The sequence below is a fragment of the Electrophorus electricus genome, chromosome 3, assembly GCF_013358815.1.
Source record: "Electrophorus electricus isolate fEleEle1 chromosome 3, fEleEle1.pri, whole genome shotgun sequence".
Taxonomy (NCBI): Eukaryota; Metazoa; Chordata; class Actinopteri; order Gymnotiformes; family Gymnotidae; genus Electrophorus; species Electrophorus electricus.
The window spans coordinates 31182841-31201009 of record NC_049537.1 but is presented as its reverse complement, the minus strand read 5'-3'; the positions used below and the strand labels follow the sequence as shown (position 1 = coordinate 31201009).

At 48.0% G+C, this 18169-nt stretch overlaps 1 protein-coding gene across 10 annotated transcripts in view; it reads left to right on the top strand.

The window, feature by feature from the left end:
• enah (ENAH actin regulator) overlaps nucleotides 1–18169 on the top strand; it is a 67265-nt gene that overhangs the window by 46112 nt on the left and 2984 nt on the right. For 6 of the 10 annotated variants that reach the window (XM_035524725.1, XM_035524722.1, XM_035524723.1 and 3 more), the window contains 9 exons: nucleotides 608–683; nucleotides 7463–7803; nucleotides 10224–10931; nucleotides 13454–13773; nucleotides 14061–14188; nucleotides 14397–14445; nucleotides 14575–14626; nucleotides 14791–14857; nucleotides 15452–15511. In XM_035524725.1, the coding sequence (XP_035380618.1) occupies nucleotides 608–683; nucleotides 7463–7803; nucleotides 10224–10931; nucleotides 13454–13773; nucleotides 14061–14188; nucleotides 14397–14445; nucleotides 14575–14626; nucleotides 14791–14857; nucleotides 15452–15511 (1801 nt within the window). The remainder of the gene's footprint in view (nucleotides 1–607; nucleotides 684–7462; nucleotides 7804–10223; nucleotides 10932–13453; nucleotides 13774–14060; nucleotides 14189–14396; nucleotides 14446–14574; nucleotides 14627–14790; nucleotides 14858–15451; nucleotides 15512–18169) is intronic. The other 4 variants (XM_035524728.1, XM_035524724.1, XM_035524731.1 and 1 more) reach the window with 4 other exon arrangements.

The window sequence follows — 18169 nt, the reverse complement described above, 5'->3', positions numbered from 1 at the left end:
AGATGACGTGTAGCCGGATAACCTCTCTCCTGCTCGGAAGGGCATTGATGCAGGTGTAAGGTGCGGGTGTGGGTGGGTGGGTGTGTGTGTGTGTGTGTGTGTGTGTGTGTGTGTGTGTGTGTGTGTGTGTGTGTGTGTGTGTGTGTGTGTGTGTGTGTGTGTGTGTGTGTGTGTGTGTGTGTGTGTGTGTGAGGACTATCTGTGTTGGACTTGGGCATCTCATAGGGTTACTAACCCTCTCAACCTGCATCCACAACATACCAACTGGTCAGCTGATGTACTCTGAACACCAGATTCTATAAAATAATTTTAATTCAGTAGATTTGTGTTGTAAGCTGTTTCTATTATTGTTTGACACCCTGACCTCTTCTCATTTAGAGGTTGCTGAGAGTACAGTGCGTGATGACTTGTGTGTTTCTTTCGTATCAGTGACCTACCCCCCCTCCCACTTCTGGTCAGCTCTGATTCCATAACAGATAAAAGTTCTCCCTGTTCTCAGCTGGTCCTCAGTCCTGACCCTGGACCAGTGGTGTGCCACGCCTGGCCCTGAACTTTGTTCTTTTGGCTGATGTTCACACCCATTTTTTTTTCTCGTTTCTCTCTGCAGGCCCTACGTTGCCAAGACAACAGAGCCCTCAGGTGCAGAATGGCCCATCACCAGAGGAGATGGAAATGCAGAGAAGGTGAGTGTCTCATTAAAAAGAAGGGATGGTTTTAGCCAAAAAACATGACCAAGGTTGAAAAGATCCCTTACGTTACAACACACCCTGCCTTTGGTCGTCATCCATATTGGTGGTGTTTGACATCCTTCTATGGCAAAGCAGCATGGAGTCGGCAGGTATCTCTGACCTCACTGTCGGAGTCAGCCATGAACTTTCTCTTGTAATGCAGCGGAAGTAGTGGTGAAAATGTGAATAAACCTGAACCTGCGCTCTTAAAAAGATGACCGATTCACAGATTGGTCATGACACTCATGTGCGTTGACCCTCATTCAAAAGTGCGACCTCTTTGAAGCCTGACGCCGCAACTTGGCTGGTTATACTAAAAAATATTTTAATGATGCTTTTTTTTCCTCCCCTTTGGGCTTTAAAGCAGAACTAGACTGGTGTTCAGTGAGGTGTTGCTGAGGAATCTTTCCTGCAGTGAGTGTCGAGAGCTGGTGCAGAAAGCCTGAAACCTGCCGCTAAAGCCCAGTGAAGGCGGCCTTGGTCATGTGACCATTCCCTTCCCAGTGCATTAGTGTTCTGTACCTGCATTTCCAATGGCTACATTTCCATTTGGCTGTGAAGTGTGACCCAACTCTCATATGGAGGGAGACCGCACCACTGAATGGATGTGTGACCTCAGCATGTCTCATGGCCTGTCTGATGATGATGAAGGGTTTCACCATCATCAGTGGACCTCAACCAGTCCAGCCCTTTCACTGCCATTCTTGCGTAAGGGTGTCGCTCAACTTCAGCCCGGTGTAGGTGACGCAGTAGCACGGGAACCCATCCTCAGTCACCAAACAGAACCCGCCTAGGTCATCCACTCACACTCAGAGCTGCGATTGGTTGAAAGGGTTGGATGGGGCAGAAAAAAAGGAAAGGTGAGCATCCAATGGTGGGCCAGGTCCTGTTAAATGCAAGCGTGTGGACAAGATCAGAGGTCTAATCAACAGGACGGAGTAGGATGAAATGGGGAAGCAGGATGATTGGCAGCAGCAGCCTTAGTTCTGCAGGTGCTTTCACAAATCACTTTACTTTCAGACAGCGGGAAACAGCAGGATAGAGCATGACAGAACAGCCTTTTATCCTGGAGATGTTACAGCCACGATAGCTCTGTGATTAAGGGAAAAGGAGGGTATTAGTTGAATCATGTCCATTAATTGCATGTCAAGTTCATAAATGTTCAGAGAGGGGGAAACAATTTAAGTGTTTAAAGATATTTTGGCTTCACATGCACTCAAGTCATCTTCTGATTGGGCCACACATCCCATCCAGACAGCGTGTAAGAGAAACAGAGGACGTCTGATGAAGCAGTCTCTTGTTTCAGTCCCGGAATCTCTGTGCACATGTTGATGTCATGCTTTTTTGTTGATTATTTCTCTGACTAATACCTGGGGCCACACAGGAACTGTGTGCGAGACGCGCTCCTGTTATGGACCCAAGTGTCCGTTGCATGTGTCGAAGAGCTTGCACTCGTCAGCGTTGTGTGGTGTAAACATTCCATATAAGGGTCCCTCTCCAGCCGTGGGGCCCTGGACTCTCCGAAGGAATGTCTGAGTGTGTGTAACAGAACTGGACTCCAGCCTCCCCTCCAGTACCCTACCCCTCCTTCAGCCCACAGCCATATTTAGCTATTGCAGTCAATGGAAGTGGCTGGATGCTCAGAGCCTGATGTCATCACATGATGCAAACCCAATACAATGCCGGCCGGTCAGGGGAGCTGTAACGGAATGACTCTGGCGCGAGTGTGTTTATAAATGGCTGTCGAGGTCCCTGCTTGCTATCAGGGATGCCTGAGTGGCCCTGCTAGGCCTTAATGACTTTTTGTCAAGCCGCTATAATTAGGTGACAGGCTGAGACTGACGGTTAGCTCTGTATCTGGTGTCGGGGGAGAGATCGTTTCAGAAGGTCACTCACTGCCTCTTATTTTTTGGAGAACTGACAGAAGTGATTATGCGAAATATTTGAGAGCAAGAGGGAGAGAATGACAGAGGGAGAAGGAGAGAGAGGGAGAGATGCAGAGGGGGAGAGACGTGGGGGAGAGGGGGAGGGAGAGGGGGAGAGACGTGGGGTAGACGAGGGGAGAGGGGGAGAGACGTGGGGTAGACGAGGGGAGAGGGGGAGAGACGTGGGGTAGACGAGGGGAGACTGCAGGAGTGGAGTATTTCCAGCGGCCGTGTGTGTTGCCAGAGGCGTGATCTTTGATGTGGGGGCTCTTGGCATTCTGGAACGAGCGTGCAAGAGGCTCTTGTAGGACCTCGAGAGCTGGTCCAGTGTCCAGGTAACCTGTTCAGTCACCCAACATCATCCAATGACTCACTGTGCTTGAGGCCCTCTTGCTGCTTTGCGAGTGCAGTTAGGAAAGCGGATACCCCGCTTTGCCAGTGCCGGGATGTTCCCGGTTTATGTGGACAAAAGCTGAAGTTTTCATCATATGAAGTGATATAATGGGAATGGTGGAACTCACTGGTTGGACGCTGATCCAGGTCTGCCACACATCTGTCAGGCACGTACACCAAAGCCAGTTCCCCATCTTTCTTCCAGAGTGCTTATCAGAGAGAGCAGAGGCACAGCTACAGATCGCTTCAGTGTTTCAGGAGATCTGTATGATCTAGCAGACTGCAGCGTGCTCTGTGACTCTGATCAGATGTGCTGCTCTCTGCTCTCACTTCACCTCTGCTGGGTTAGATGGAGTTCTTTCTCTCTATATCTGGAAAGGGACATTGTTGAGCTGGGTCTGAAATCTGTTGGCATGTAAAGTCAAAGGACTCCATATGGCTGCCTTGGCAGGAATCCACACAGACAAGTGCGAAACCATTCTGACAAAATTGGCCTCAAGTCAATTAACGATGTTTCTGGGTCAGTCTTGTCACTATAACCAATTTATGGAGTGTGTGTGTGTCTGTGTGTGTGTTAGTTTTTTTACACAGTACATTTTATATGAATATAGTTTCTAAAATAAATTTACCCATAGTAATTCATACTCCAGAGCAAGGAGTCTATTCTAAAGCCTTTCACCTTCAGACTGACTGATCTTACTAATGCATTCCCAGCTGAAATGCTATCAGGTAATTATAGCATGGAATAAAATAAATGGAACAAACACATTAAAATGTTTACTTAAGCTCACATTTTCTTATCTGCTTCTGTTCATCAGTGCAGGTTTTGTGGAAGACACCTGTCCATCTTTTATGGCTATAGTGTTTCTTGAAATAAAATGAAGCAACTTTGCCTTTGACTCTGTTGTAGTAAGTTGTTGGAAGACGTTCCGATTCAGGCTGTGTGCCGCCTACACTCCCATAGCTACTGTTTCCTTGGCAACGGATGTCAGGAATGGAGACGCCAGCAAATGGATCTAGAGCATGCTTCACGTCTTTGAAGTCCTTTCTCCCAGTTGGGAACAGGAAGCATATGGGAGAGATCCCGCTTGCTTTTAGCAGAAGAAAGGAAATTGTTGGAGAATTGTGGATTGTTTTGATTCGTAAGTGGTGAGTGTTGTAATGAGTTTTGTGCTGGAGTCTGGTTGCGGCCTCCTTCCTGGTCTCCACCGGGTGTCATCTCCATAAGCTCACGTCATTACTTCTCCCCAGCTCCTCAGTGAACATACTTAGGCTCTCTGATGGTCTCTCTGATGAGCAGATGGTACTGAGCTGACAGTGAAAGGAAACCACTGAAAAGAATAGCCAATATGTAAATGTTAGATGGTTCTCAGCCACTATAATTAAACGAAATGCAGTTGTTTTTGGTCTTTTTCTCTCTCTCTCTCCCTCTCTCTCTCCTCCATTTATGAAACCCAGCTGCAGAGCTGTGCTGGTACTTACTGAAGAGAAGATTTGATTAAAGACTCGAAGTAATTCAGTATACCAGCTCTTTTTTTTGGCCTAAAGTGACCTGACCTGCTCGGGATTAATGACATACACGCTGTCCTGATTACGTGAATGTGGAAGAATGCAGACGGTGCTTGTTAGTTTCACACAAACCCATCATACAAAAAAACAAAATAATGATGAAAAAACCCCCTGAAATCAAGCACTCGTACCCGTCTCCATGGCTTCTCCTCTCCAGAGCGTTGGTCTTTATTTAGAAATATAATCGCGTGCATGCATGCAAGCAGCAGCATGGTGCGAGGTGCCCGTAAATATTTATTTATATAATCTTTTCCTCTAGGATGCTTTCAATTGGTTCTGTCTTGTTCAGAAGTGGTGGCTGTATTTTTTTAAAGATGTGGTTTGTAGCTGAAGCAGATTTCAAAATAGAAAACATAATAGAAGATACACGTGTGTGTGTGTGTGTGTGAGTGACTGTTCTTTTCCAAAGGGTCTTGCCAGTTTCCCAGCTTTGCTAGTTTGGGTGACCTTGTAAAAGGGAATGTTTGCAGATGTTCTTCCTTTTTTTCCCTCTTCATTTTTGAGTGACCTTTGTACCGTCGTCTATGATCCTAATTGCATCAATCTGGGGATTGCTCCTAGGTTGCATCATAACACGCTATCCTTCCCTACAGCAGGTACTACCAACACTGCGTCTGTGCTGATTGCCCTCCACCAGTCTCAAATTAAACATCGCTCCACTACCAACTGACTGTGCTTAGGCAGGGCTTTTTTTATTCCAGTGTTCTGTCAGCAATCTTCTTTGTGGTTGGACGGCTCTAATCCCTGACTAAGGGTGACCAACGGCTGGCCCCAGAGTGGCTACTTTGTCCTCCACAGCGGTGCGTTTCCCCCGATCTCTGCAGGGCTTCCCTGCAAGGCTTCCGCGCTCTTTAATTACTTCAGAGCGTGTTTCAGGCTTGGCAGGGATTGGGGGCATTGGGGATGTGGGACGATCAGTGGGCCACATCTGCCATCACAGCACTTCCTAATGGAGTAGCTCAGGACCAGGAGGGTCTGCTGGGAGCTCCTGGTGCAGGCAGCTAAGACGTGGAACTTTGGAGAACTGGGCCAGTAGACTGTGCTGCAGGAGGGGAGACCTGTTTGAAGGAGTACACTGGTACCCTGTGGATTCTTCATTAACAGGAATTCAGATGTAATCGTTGCTCTGGTGTTTTGAAGCTCATTAAATGTAGCTTGAAGACAATTAGGAGGTGAAGCAAGAAAAGGTGAATGGAGTATTTTTGTGAGGAATGACGTTGCCAGACATGGTCTGGGATTGTGGTTATAGTCAGGTGTTCGTCTATGAATCACGCTCACCTTCGTTTTGAGCTGGTAGTGCTCAAACTCAGATCAGGTTTTTTGTGGCTGAGTTTGAAGTGAGATCAGATAAGGATGCAGCCGTCTGTGGTAGCAGGTGCAACGCTGACTGTTGTAGCCCCAGGGCACCTGAGCTCGCTCCCAGGCAGGGGACTGTGACGTGGAGAGGTGTGTTTTTCCCATCTCGCTCAGGTCCTTGGAGCGTGTGGAGTCATGATGCTGCATCAGCACCTTCCCTGGGAAAAGTGTTGAATGGAAGTTTTGGGAGGCGATCCCAACAAGATCCAAACACATGACGCATGCGTTCCTTTTCACAGAACGTGTCTTAGGTCTTAAAAGCACAGAAGAGCATTCAGACAGCTTTCACCATTTTCCTGTGTACCCAAAGACATGGGTATCCCATATGTGGCTTTCTGACTAAAATCAAGATGCCTAGCCTGATAAATTATGGGATACTGCTACTAATTTTGCAGCAAACTGACATTCTGATGTCAGAAGTCTTAGTCCTTTGTAGGCACTGTATCTTGGCTGTCATGGAAACCTCACACAACGTATAAACCTCCCAGTACCCAAATCTGGTTTTATCCCCTGTGTAATTTGGTACAGATTCCAACTTCATTAGTAAAAGTAATATATTGGTAGTTCTCATGCAGACACCCTGCCTTTAGAAGATGACTGGCAGAATGTTTCAGCTGAGCTGTGTTGATTTCCCATGACACGGGCTGTCTGTTTTAAGAATATACTTTAGGTTGATTTTGCCATGACTCTCAAAAGACCTGCCCCATCACCACAGACTTCAGTCCTGCCGGTCAGACAGTAGCCTATCAGAATGCTGATTGGGACGTTTGCTTCCTGTTTACATACACGTGTGCGTACTGCCCTCTAGTGTTTGTGTTGCTGCACTGCTGCAACACAGTTTATCCTAACAGATTTGAATTGCGTGTTATCTTAAGGAGTTAATAATGATCTTTAAAATAAAGATCGTCGAGCACTTTTGATGAAGGTAGCCTCATAAAGACCTATAAGGGTGCCCTTTTATCAAAAATAATATGCTGATATTGCCAGGATGTGGTAAACATTTGAGCAGACAAAATTTATCGATGTCCCTGTAGAAGGGAATATTGTATTACTTGTCTGAACATTATGGGCATTGCTCTGTTAAATACCTACCTCACTGTGAGTATTTTATTTTGTATCTGATCATAATCTGTTGTTTTCAAACCCTCTCTTTTGTGATTTGGGGCATTGAAAACACTTCCTTAATGCTCTTCACTGTATATACCTACAAATGCCACCAAGAATGGTCTCCTGCTGAAAAATGATCAGATTGATGTGGACGACTATCATGATGTGTTGCCCTCAAACGTCCTTGATTTGACATCAACGCAGGAACGTTTTCTTGTGCTGTTTTAACAGATTCTTTTCTCTCGAAATAGACAGTGACATATTGTGTGTGGTTAAGGGTTCGTCTCCTGTGTGTTGGGTGGTTGCTCCTGGCTCTGTTACTCAGTGTGTGTTACACTGTGTTGGTGAGCGCTCATCCGGTCCTCTCTGCTTACACTCACCCAGGCAGCTACAGGAGCTGCAACGTCAGAAAGAGAACGAGCGTCTGGAGCAAGAGCGTCTGGAGAGGGAACGTCTGGAGCGCGAGCGTCTGGAGCGGGAACGTCAGGAGCGCGAGCGTCTGGAGCGGGAACGTCAGGAGCGCGAGCGTCTGGAGCGGGAACGTCAGGAGCGCGAGCGTCTGGAGCGGGAACGCCAGGAGCGTGAAATGCTGGAGCGGGAGCACTTGGAGCGTGAGCGCCTGGAAAGAGAGCGTGCTGAGCAGGAGCGCCTGGAGCGGGAGCAGCAGGAACGTCTGGAGCGGGAACAGATGGAATGGGAGAGAGGGCGACGCGTCTCCAACGCCGGTGAGTACCTTCACGCTTCTTTCCCAGCATCTATCCAGCGTTTTAGCTCGGCAAGCCGAGAGCTGCCTGGTTTAGCGCTGATCGTGCAGGTGAGTGGTGTGGAGTCAGGAAAGGGCTTTCATATTTGAAGGTCTTGTATTTACTTACATTTTAAAGCCGCAGCTCTTTCAAGCTTTTATAGAATAATTTCTGGAGTTTTTTTTCTATGTGCATTTTGTTTATTTATTTATTTTATTAATTTGTTTAACCTCACCAGCCCGTAGTGTTTTCTCAGCCTTCGCTGATGCACACTAATGTTGAGAATCAATGGAAAGAGCCCTCCTGCCTTTCGTCTTTTAACAGAACAATTGGCTCTCTCCTACCGATGTCCCCCATCTGTCTCTAGGTTGGAACAGCTCGTACAAGCAGCTTGAAACATGACTAAGCCTGGACAGTGTGTGTGTTTGTGTGTGTGTGTGTGCGCACGCTGTGTTATGACCTCTAGATTGGCATACACAGTAGTCACAACATAAATCAAGATTGAGACGACACCTGGGTTAATGTGCCAGACCTGTGCTGCAGGTGTGCAGTTAATGGAGATGCACTACATTTCCCAGACTTCCAAGTGTTTTGCCCTGGTTAAAATACTCCAAAGGTGGTGCAGGTGTTATTCCATAACAAACACAGCATGTCTGGGGTCTACTCTCACTGGGATGCACATGACCTTGCAGGACTGGTCCTGAGTCATTATGATACTTTTGAAGAGAGTGGTCTTAAATTGCATTTTTGTAAAGCGAGCTGTATTAAAAAAAAAAAAAAAAACTTCCTCTTTGAACATGTGAATCGATCTTTGGAATACCAATAATTCAGGATCGTCTCTCATACATTGGCCTTGGATTCATTTATTAGATTGATTATTGCAGCTTTTTCATATCTGTGTTTAACTCTGAGAGGTCATCGTTTAAACTTAACCAGTTTACTAAAATAAACTCCATAGCAGATACAATAAGATGGATGAGAGTTGTAGTGTCATTCACGTCTGGAAAATTTCAGTAAGTTTCAAGTTTTGCAGGTCTGTTTGCAGAATGTTGAACGCCGGCTATTTTCATGTACACAAGTCCATTAGTTATGGGAAATGGGCTCGTTTTTAAAAACGGAGCAGGAACTTCTGAAGTCTTGTGTAGAGAGACACTAGAATACAGAAACATAGACACTGCGAGAGAAAAACTGCCATTATGTAGAAGTGCAAACACTGTTTTGCACTGGTGTGAGTAGAGTCATGACGCTGTCATGCTGCTGTTCCAGGGAGTGTTTCTGTACGCTGCCCTAATGAGCACGGGCCATGAGGCTGATTCCTGCAGCCCACAACAACGTGGTTGGGAGAGGGTTTAGCTGGGCCACCTCGGGTCAGGAGGTTCGTCCAGCAGCTCCAGGGTAAAATCCCAGTCTAGTGTTGGAGAGTAGACAACTGATGGGGATTGTGTGTGTGTGTGTGTGTGTGTGTGGGGGGGGGGGCGCGATGCAGGCGGTGTCTGTGTGTCTGGAGCTGCTTACAAGAGTCACTAGAGCAGAACCAACGAGGGCTAAATTAGCATATGGCAGACACGCACACCTTCGCACACCCTCGCCTACTGATGACTGTATATTGGCTCCCAATATTTGTGTGTCCCTCAAATTAATGGCTTGAGCTCTATTGTGTAAATATTGCACCTAAATAAATTTTCTATTTTCATGTGGCCTGTCCTCTTTTTCTTATTGTGTAAAGGGGTGATGAGGCCCTGTGCTGCTAGTGTCTTGAGTTTTTGTGTACTACTGACAATACCAATCCATCACTTCTTAGATTATTGTTGGATTAGTATTGAGTTTGATCGAATGGCACATCATGGACAACAGAGATTACCGAACATGGTCCACAAATGAGTCAATAAATCTAGCTTTGGATTTCTGCAAGATGCTTTTTAAATTTGTAGGTTTCAAAGTTCACAAACTGCTGAGTCTGTGTGCTGGTAAGAGTGTTGGTGGCATGGCATGAATGACATGCAACTGACATGTAACTCCTGTGGGTCTGTTGACTCCACAGCCACTAATGACACGGAGTGCCTTCAGGAGCGACAGCAAGGTCCCGTTTAACCCCCCTGGCTCCTGAAAGTACCGAGTGAGCAACGGTAACTCGGTGGGCCTTGTGTCCTTGGATTGATTCCTCACTGACAGATTTGTTGATGGCTTTGTGCTACAGCTAACCGATTGTACTAATGTTGTCACAGAGAGGACTAGCGCAGCGTTGTTGGTGTTGGATGTCGGTCTGCTGGATTTCCTGCTTCATTTGCCCCCTTTTCTGTCTTCTTTCCTTCTCCTCCCTTTCTCTCTCCGTCCTCCGTGTTTCTTGCCCTCTGCACGGTCTCTGCTTCTCCCCTCCTGTACGTGTTGTCTGACATGTTCAGCATTTGAGAGCACCCTCTACTCCCCTCCACCTCCAGACTATGCCAAGACCACCACCTCCACTCCAGCCTCACCAGTTTCCTCCGGCACACCCGACTACCCTCCCCCTTCTGGGTCGCCTTCCATAGCCACGCCTCCCACTCCTCCGCTGCGCCACTCCGCCTCCCGATTCGCCACATCCTTAGGCTCTGCCTTTCATCCGGTGCTGCCCCATTACGCCACCATCCCTCGTCGCCAGCCGGCTCTGCCCACGGCCCCGCCTCCTCCTCCAGCCCCTCCTACCAAACCAGTGATTAGCTCAGCCACAAACTTCGCTCCACTCCCACCCTCTCCCCCCGTCATGATCAGCAGTCCCCCTGGTAAGGCCACTGGCCCTCGGCCCTTGGTTGCTCTCCCAGCCCCCAGCCCTCTCTGCCAGAAACCGCCCTCGCCCACGGCGCCCAACGGGCCGCCTGCGCACGCCCCCTACCACGCCTCCTCCCTGGCGTCGGGCCGGCCACTCCCTTCACCCCCGACTCCGCCCCCTGCCCCGCCCCTGCCCCACAGTGGCCCCATCGCTCCCCGTGTGTCCTGTCCTTCACCCCTGCCTCCTGTTCTCCCTTCTCCTTTCACAGCCTCCCATGCCTCTGCTGAGCACTCTGTAATCTCGCTGCTGGGAGACTCCTCTACTTCAGAGCCGGCCTCTCAGCCCTCCACCCCCAGCCAGCCGGGTAAGGCCTCTTCTCTCTGACTCTCCACCTCCACTAACCCACTAAATGGGGAGGGGCGGGGTGGGTTCGGGGGGGCGGGGTGGGGTGAGGCTGGCTCGATGATTGGCCACAGCCATCATTTGGCTGTTTTGCTGGACGGGGGCGGAGCTTCTCAGCTCGGTGCCTTGCGTGTGTTCAGTTTTGCTGCCCTACGTGTCTTTAAGGTTGGACTGATTTATTATTGGATGCTTGTTTGTGTGGTTTGGCATGGTATGAGTGAGTGTTGTGACCTCAAGCCCTCCCTCTCTGCAGTGGGCTTTGATTCGCCTCTGAAGTCACACTTGTGCCATCACTTTTATAGTCTATATGTCCATAAGTTATACATTTTTTATTTATTTTTTTGGCATTAGTGTTTTGTCCGTTTATATCGATAAACCTCTCCAACTACATTGCTGTGTTCTGGCACAGTAAACTCGTATATTTGATAAACAACTGGTACTGGATGTTGCCACATTCATGTCAGTAGTTAGTCCTTTAGAAATTCTTTGTATTGTTGGTGGTTTTTGGTGTGTTTATTGCGCTTTTAAATACACTCAACATCCACTGTATGGGGTGCATCACTAATGCAAATATCTAATCAGCCAATCACATGACAGCAATTCGATGCGTTCAGGCATGTAGACATGGTTAAGAAGACCTGCTGAAGATCAAACCTCAGAATGAGGAAGAAAGGTGATTTTAAGTGACTTTGAAAATGGCCTGGTTGATGGTGCGGGATGGGCTGGTCTGAATATTCCAGAAATGGCTGATCATCAGGGATCACCCACAACCATCTTTAGCGTTTACAGAGATGGTCCAAAAAAGAGAAAATATCTGGTGAGCAGCAGTCCTCTGGGCAAAAACGCCTTTCTGAATGGCAACACTTCAGATGGGCTACAGCAGCAGAAGAGCACACCGCACACCTCCCCCGTCAGCTAAGAACATGCACCTGGGGCTACACCTCAGACAGGCTCATGCAAACTGGATAGTAGAAGATTGGGAACATTTGCCTGATCTGATGAGTCTCCAATTTCTGCTGCGACATTTGGATGCTGGGGTCACAATTTGGTGTAAACAACATGAACGCATGGATCCATCCTGCTTTGTGTCAACAGTTCATGCTGCTGGTGGTGTAATGTTCTTGGCACATTTTGGACCCCTTAATACCAGTTGTGAATCATTTTAAATGCCACAGCCTGCCTGAGTATTGATGCTGACCACCCTCATCCCTTTATGGCCACAGCGTTCCCATCTTCTGATGACTTCCAGCAGGAGTACACGCCATGACACAGCTCAAATCCTCTCAAACTGGTTTCTTGAACAGGACAATGAGTTCACTGTGCTCAAATGTCCTCCAGCCACCTGATCTCAATCCAATAGAGCACCTTTGGGATGTGGTGGAATGGCAAATTCATACCATGAACATGCAGCAATTGCATAATGCCATGATGCCGATATCTCTGATGAGTGAACGTTTCCCTCAACTTGTTGATTCCACAACATGAAGAATGAAGGCATTTCTAAAGGAGAAAAGGGGGTCCAACCTGGTACTAGTCAGGTGCACCTAATAAAGTGGCCATTGAGTGTATACAATACTGATAATTTAATTAAAATGTAGCTACCGCTATATTTTTACAGATTTGTACATACTGATAACTTTGTCCTGATATAAAATGAGTTAAACTGTTTTATGTAGAGAACTGTTGTAAAAGTATTGGTGGAACAACAGTTCAGCAAACTTCCTTTCTTCCAAGTAAAGTCTTTTGTGAAACAGGACCTGCATTTGCAACTTAAAATTGGCACAAAAAAATACGTCCTTTATATCAGGAGGTTGTCTAAACTGGCCTATAGCAGCAAATTCATATTCATAAGCAAGAAAGAACAGCAATTTTCCTATTTGCTATACCTCTAATGATTGCCTTCTATATATTAGTTGATGTCTTCATGTTACGATGTGAAGGGTGTGGAGTACATGTTTAAAAAAAAAAACAAAAAAAAACCCCACACATGTTTATCAACATACTGCAGAATAAATATGACAGCAGCAACAGGCCACACCCCCTGCACGGTGCTCTTTTGAATCGTGGTCTGGTGTGTTGAGGTTCTGTGCAGACAACCGAGTGATGAGTGGTTGAAGCGTTCACGTTTATCGTACTGATTCTGTATGTCTTGGGGTTTCAGAATGAGCTTTCCTTGTTGACCACTAATACTGTCCCTTCTGAGGAAATATTTGGGGGTTTTTAAATTTTAATTTTTTTAGCTGATTATTACATTTCGAGAACTTTTTCATTAGATGTTAAAACCATGTAATAGTTGTCTTTATGTTCACGTGATCTATGCTAACGTCATCTTAAAGTTCATGTTAAAACTGGTCAGATCAAACCCTTTTAAATCCAGCTTCTTAAAGGTCGTTACTGGGGTGCAGTATTGGAAGAGCACCATGACGTCTTGGTGGAGGGGGCGTTTTTTGAGAGTTCTGAGTGGTTCTGTTTCCTCCCACACAGATCCAGCGCAGGGACTACCACCTACCCCGCCACCACTCCCGCCCGGCTCCACTGTGACCCCCACCACTGCCGGACCCCCCCCTGCGCCCGGGCCACCTCTCCCGCCGCCACCTCCTCTACCTCCCACGCTCACCCCCACAGGCCCGCCTCCTCCTCCTGGGCCGCCACCCTCGAGCCAGGCCCCTGCCCTGCCCCCTGCCCCGCCCCCAGCTCCGCCCCTGCCCCCTGGTCCCTTCAGCCCCTCACCTACCGCCGAAGAAAAGCCGTTTTCCGGCCTGGCCGCTGCGCTTGCCGGAGCCAAGCTGAGGAAGGTGCCACGGGTAAGACCTTCCTGAGCCCTGTGAGACCTGAAAAGCCTCAGTCTGGCAGCAAGGACAGATTATTTCTAATCCAATTCACCACCAACCAAAAATTGTCCTACCATTTAAATGATCTATAACCAAACACAGAAGACAATTAAGTCCCTTAACGAAAACAACCACTTATTGTTTACACTGAAAGACCTTCAGTCACCAGCCTCAAGTAGCCCGTAATCCTTTTGATCACGTGACCCCACCGCAGAGCCGCTGTGCCTCAGAGCCTGTCCTGTTGCCCTGTGTTGCTACAGAACGAAGAGCCGTCCTGCACCGCCGTGGGTGGTGCGGGTGGGGCCAAGTCGGAAGCGGCCCGAGGGAACGGCCCTCTTCCTGGAGGTGGAGGCCTGATGGAGGAGATGAGCGCCCTGCTGGCCAGGAGGTCGTCCTCTCTTTGCAACACACCGGCGCTTTAGGCCTTAGCAAAGTCAACAGCCAAGGACAAATGCATGCACCTTGAGCAGTAAAGAAAAATCGTTGAAAATTAGCGATTCTGAAATTAATTGCAGTAGGCATTCAAGTCTCATGTAGTCATTCTCACTTCTGTAAAATGCGGTATGAACACTAAACATTTTTTTTGCCTGATGCAGAAGAAGAATCGCAGAAAAGGGCTCATCACCAGAGCCTGAGCAGAAAACGGTGAGTGACACAAACCAAACTTTCACGCCTGCTGTCTGTGTCTCCTTCTGAGCCGCTTCCGACACGGTCCTGAGGAATTATTGCTGTGAGTGCCACTAAAGTGCTGTCTCTTCATTGGCTCACTGACAGGATGAAATCGAGGTAACCATGGCTCCAAAGGTCTCGGCCTGTAGCACCCCAGGTGAGGCGCTGGCGTGAGTCCCGAACGCCACCCAAACGGACAAGCTCACGTGAACCACCTGTTGCATCTACTGCTTTCTCACATGCTTTCAGTAAAGAGCTGTACAGCATTTCTTTTGCAGTGGCTGTTGTATTTATTTGTTTATTTTCCATTTCATCCCGCAGACATGCCCAGGAAGCCTTGGGAGAGGACAAACCCCATGAATGGCAGCAAATCTCCAGTTATTGGAAGGTAACACAAGAAAATATATATAAGAATATTTCCATGAAATTCTCTGCACATGTGAGAGGATTTCTGCGCACGTTTTCTTGCGCACCAGAACGGGGAAACGGCGAGCCCAGCAGACCTTGAGCTGCTACCCCACCTTTTGCAGCTACTGCTTTGTCTCACGTGCTTTCAGTGAGGAGCTGCATGGCAGAAGCAGGGGGTGGGATGGGCTTTCTGCAGTGGAGACATTTTTAACAGTACTAAGGTCAAGTGCTGGCTCAACGTGGCTCCCAGGATCAGAAATGTCCAATGTTCTCATATACATTGGTTGGGGGGGAGAACCACAAAAAAAAGTTCCTTTTTTCGTAAATCTAAAATTCCACCACTTTTGTTTGTTGACTAACAGTTTATTGTTCTATTCAGCTGTACATTTCTTGTAATGAATCTGAAAGTTTCCTGCAGCTACTGTGTTGTGCCAGACAGACCAGGGGTCCCCTGCTAAGGTGTGATTGCAGTGGGACACACCGGTTCACTGTACATGGTGTGCTGTTTTCAGTCCAACACTTCTGCATGTTGTAAAAGGCTATTTCTGACCAGCTAGTCTCTTTACCCTCACAGACGGGACGCGCCGTGGCGAAATCAGATGAGTGCTGAGAAGTGCTCTGATTCCTTAAACAGGTATACAAGTCTGAGTTTGGTAGCTCCTTTTTGCTTTTTTTTAGCCTGTGCTGCTAGTGAGTTTTTAGGGTGAAGGTTGGTGCTTTTGTCTTTTTACAACTATTTCCACTTACAAATAAACAAAGCTGCCAGTTTTGCCAACAACGTAATCACCATCCAGTATGTATGTATGTATGTATGTATGTATGTATGTATGCCAACACTGAAGGGTATTTTCAGTTGGGTTATTAAAATTAGGTTCTTATTGTTTTATTCTGTTTTTAAAAAAAATAAAATAAAACAATGCCTCCAATTTTTTTACAAAAAGGATTGTTATATAGGCATCAGTTTATCTGTTGGGAAATGTAGTTCATTTCTTAGACTGTTGTATTGTGCTTGGAAGGTTTGATGGATGTTCAAGATTTAGATTGTTTATTGGGCTCAAAGTATCTTTTTAAATGCAAAAGAAAAGGCTGAGGTTGGAACCCCTCTTAGTCATCACAGGGCAGTGACACTATTGCACTTGTTTCCTAATAAAACAGGCTGCATATGTAGTGTCAACAGCTCAGAAGCGGCACACCACCAAAACACTGGAGTGTGTCTGTTCAGTGAGACTCTGCCAGCTCACCCAGCCGGCTGCAAAGATAAGGCCTCATTACTCCCCACCCGGTGTCAGGCATTTGGGCGGGTCTTAATTTGTCCTCAATAAACGTTTTGTCGGTGTACCTCCGCATCTCGCCTGCAGCCACGCCCCCACGTTTCACTTCAGAGTGCAGTGGAGCCTGAAACCTACAGAAGACATTCTAGAGTTATTTAGAAAATATAAAAATGGGACCCATGGCTGTAGATGTTCTCAACCTGCTCCGCTTTTGTGTGTTATGTGCTTTGTTTGCACTTCATGGGATTCATGTTCCTTCCTGTAAGATTACTTGATAATGGGCCATTTCCTGGATCATGTCTTGTGGTGATTACCTTGTTGGCTGTGTGTGGGTGGGTGGAAGGCCTGCATGGAAGCTTGTAGACTGTTGCCCTGTCATGGGTCACGTGTAGACTGCTGCCCTGGCTTTGGTCACGTGCATGCCCTCTCTTGGGTCACGTGTAGACTGCTGCCCTGGCATGGGTGACGTGCACGCCCTCTCTTGGGTCACGTGTAGACTGCTGGCATGGGTGACGTGCACGCCCTCTCTTGGGTCACGTGTAGACTGCTGCCCTGGCATGGGTGACGTGCACGCCCTCTCTTGGGTCACGTGTAGACTGCTGCCCTGGCATGGGTGACGTGCATGCCCTCTCTTGGGTCACGTGTAGACTGCTGCCCTGGCTTTGGTCACGTGCATGCCCTCTCTTGGGTCACGTGTAGACTGCTGCCCTGGCATGGGTGACGTGCACGCCCTCTCTTGGGTCACGTGTAGACTGCTGGCATGGGTGACGTGCACGCCCTCTCTTGGGTCACGTGTAGACTGCTGCCCTGGCATGGGTGACGTGCACGCCCTCTCTTGGGTCACGTGTAGACTGCTGCCCTGGCATGGGTGACGTGCATGCCCTCTCTTGGGTCACGTGTAGACTGCTGCCCTGGCTTTGGTCACGTGCATGCCCTCTCTTGGGTCACGTGTAGACTGCTGCCCTGGCATGGGTGACGTGCACGCCCTCTCTTGGGTCACGTGTAGACTGCTGCCCTGGCATGGGTGACGTGCATGCCCTCTCTTGGGTTGCGTGTAGACTGCTGGCCCTCTCTTGGGTTGCGTGTAGACTGCTGGCTCTCTCTTGGGTTGCGTGTAGACTGCTGGCTCTCTCTTGGGTTGCGTGTAGACTGCTGGCTCTCTCTTGGGTTGCGTGTAGACTGCTGGCTCTCTCTTGGGTTGCGTGTAGACTGCTGGCTCTCTCTTGGGTTGCGTGTAGACTGCTGGCTCTCTCTTGGGTTGCGTGTAGACTGCTGGCCCTCTCTTGGGTTGCGTGTAGACTGCTGGCCCTCTCTTGGGTTGCGTGTAGACTGCTGGCCCTCTCTTGGGTTGCGTGTAGACTGCTGGCCCTCTCTTGGGTTGCGTGTAGACTGCTGGCTCTCTCTTGGGTTGCGTGTAGACTGCTGGCTCTCTCTTGGGTTGCGTGTAGACTGCTGGCTCTCTCTTGGGTTGCGTGTAGACTGCATGCCCTCTCTTGGGTCGCGTGTAGACTGCATGCCCTCTCTTGGGTCGCGTGTAGACTGCATGCCCTCTCTTGGGTCGCGTGTAGACTGCATGCCCTCTCTTGGGTCGCGTGTAGACTGCTGGCTCTCTCTTGGGTCGCGTGCATGCCCTGCCTTCCCTCCCTGCAGCCTGGCAGTGTGGACTGTATGCGCCTTCCCATTTCCAGATGACCTCAACTTCTTTCCTGAATTGGCCTGATTTCATCCTTGGTTATGATGCCTAAATGATGATCAACAAAATATGTAGACTATATTGAATATGCTCTGACTACATAGTTCTGTCATATGGTTGTGCTGAATGTCTTGAATGTATTTTCAGAGTACACTAGAAATTCATGTAAGACTTGTGGATTCACTTAATTCACACTGTCATGAATTAACCATACAAGTTACTAGACATTTTTGATTTATTCTTACTGTACTTCAAGACTTCAAAATTTGGTATCATTTAGAAGTTGGCTAGTTACGAGTACTTTTAGGAATAAAGTGACCTAATTGGA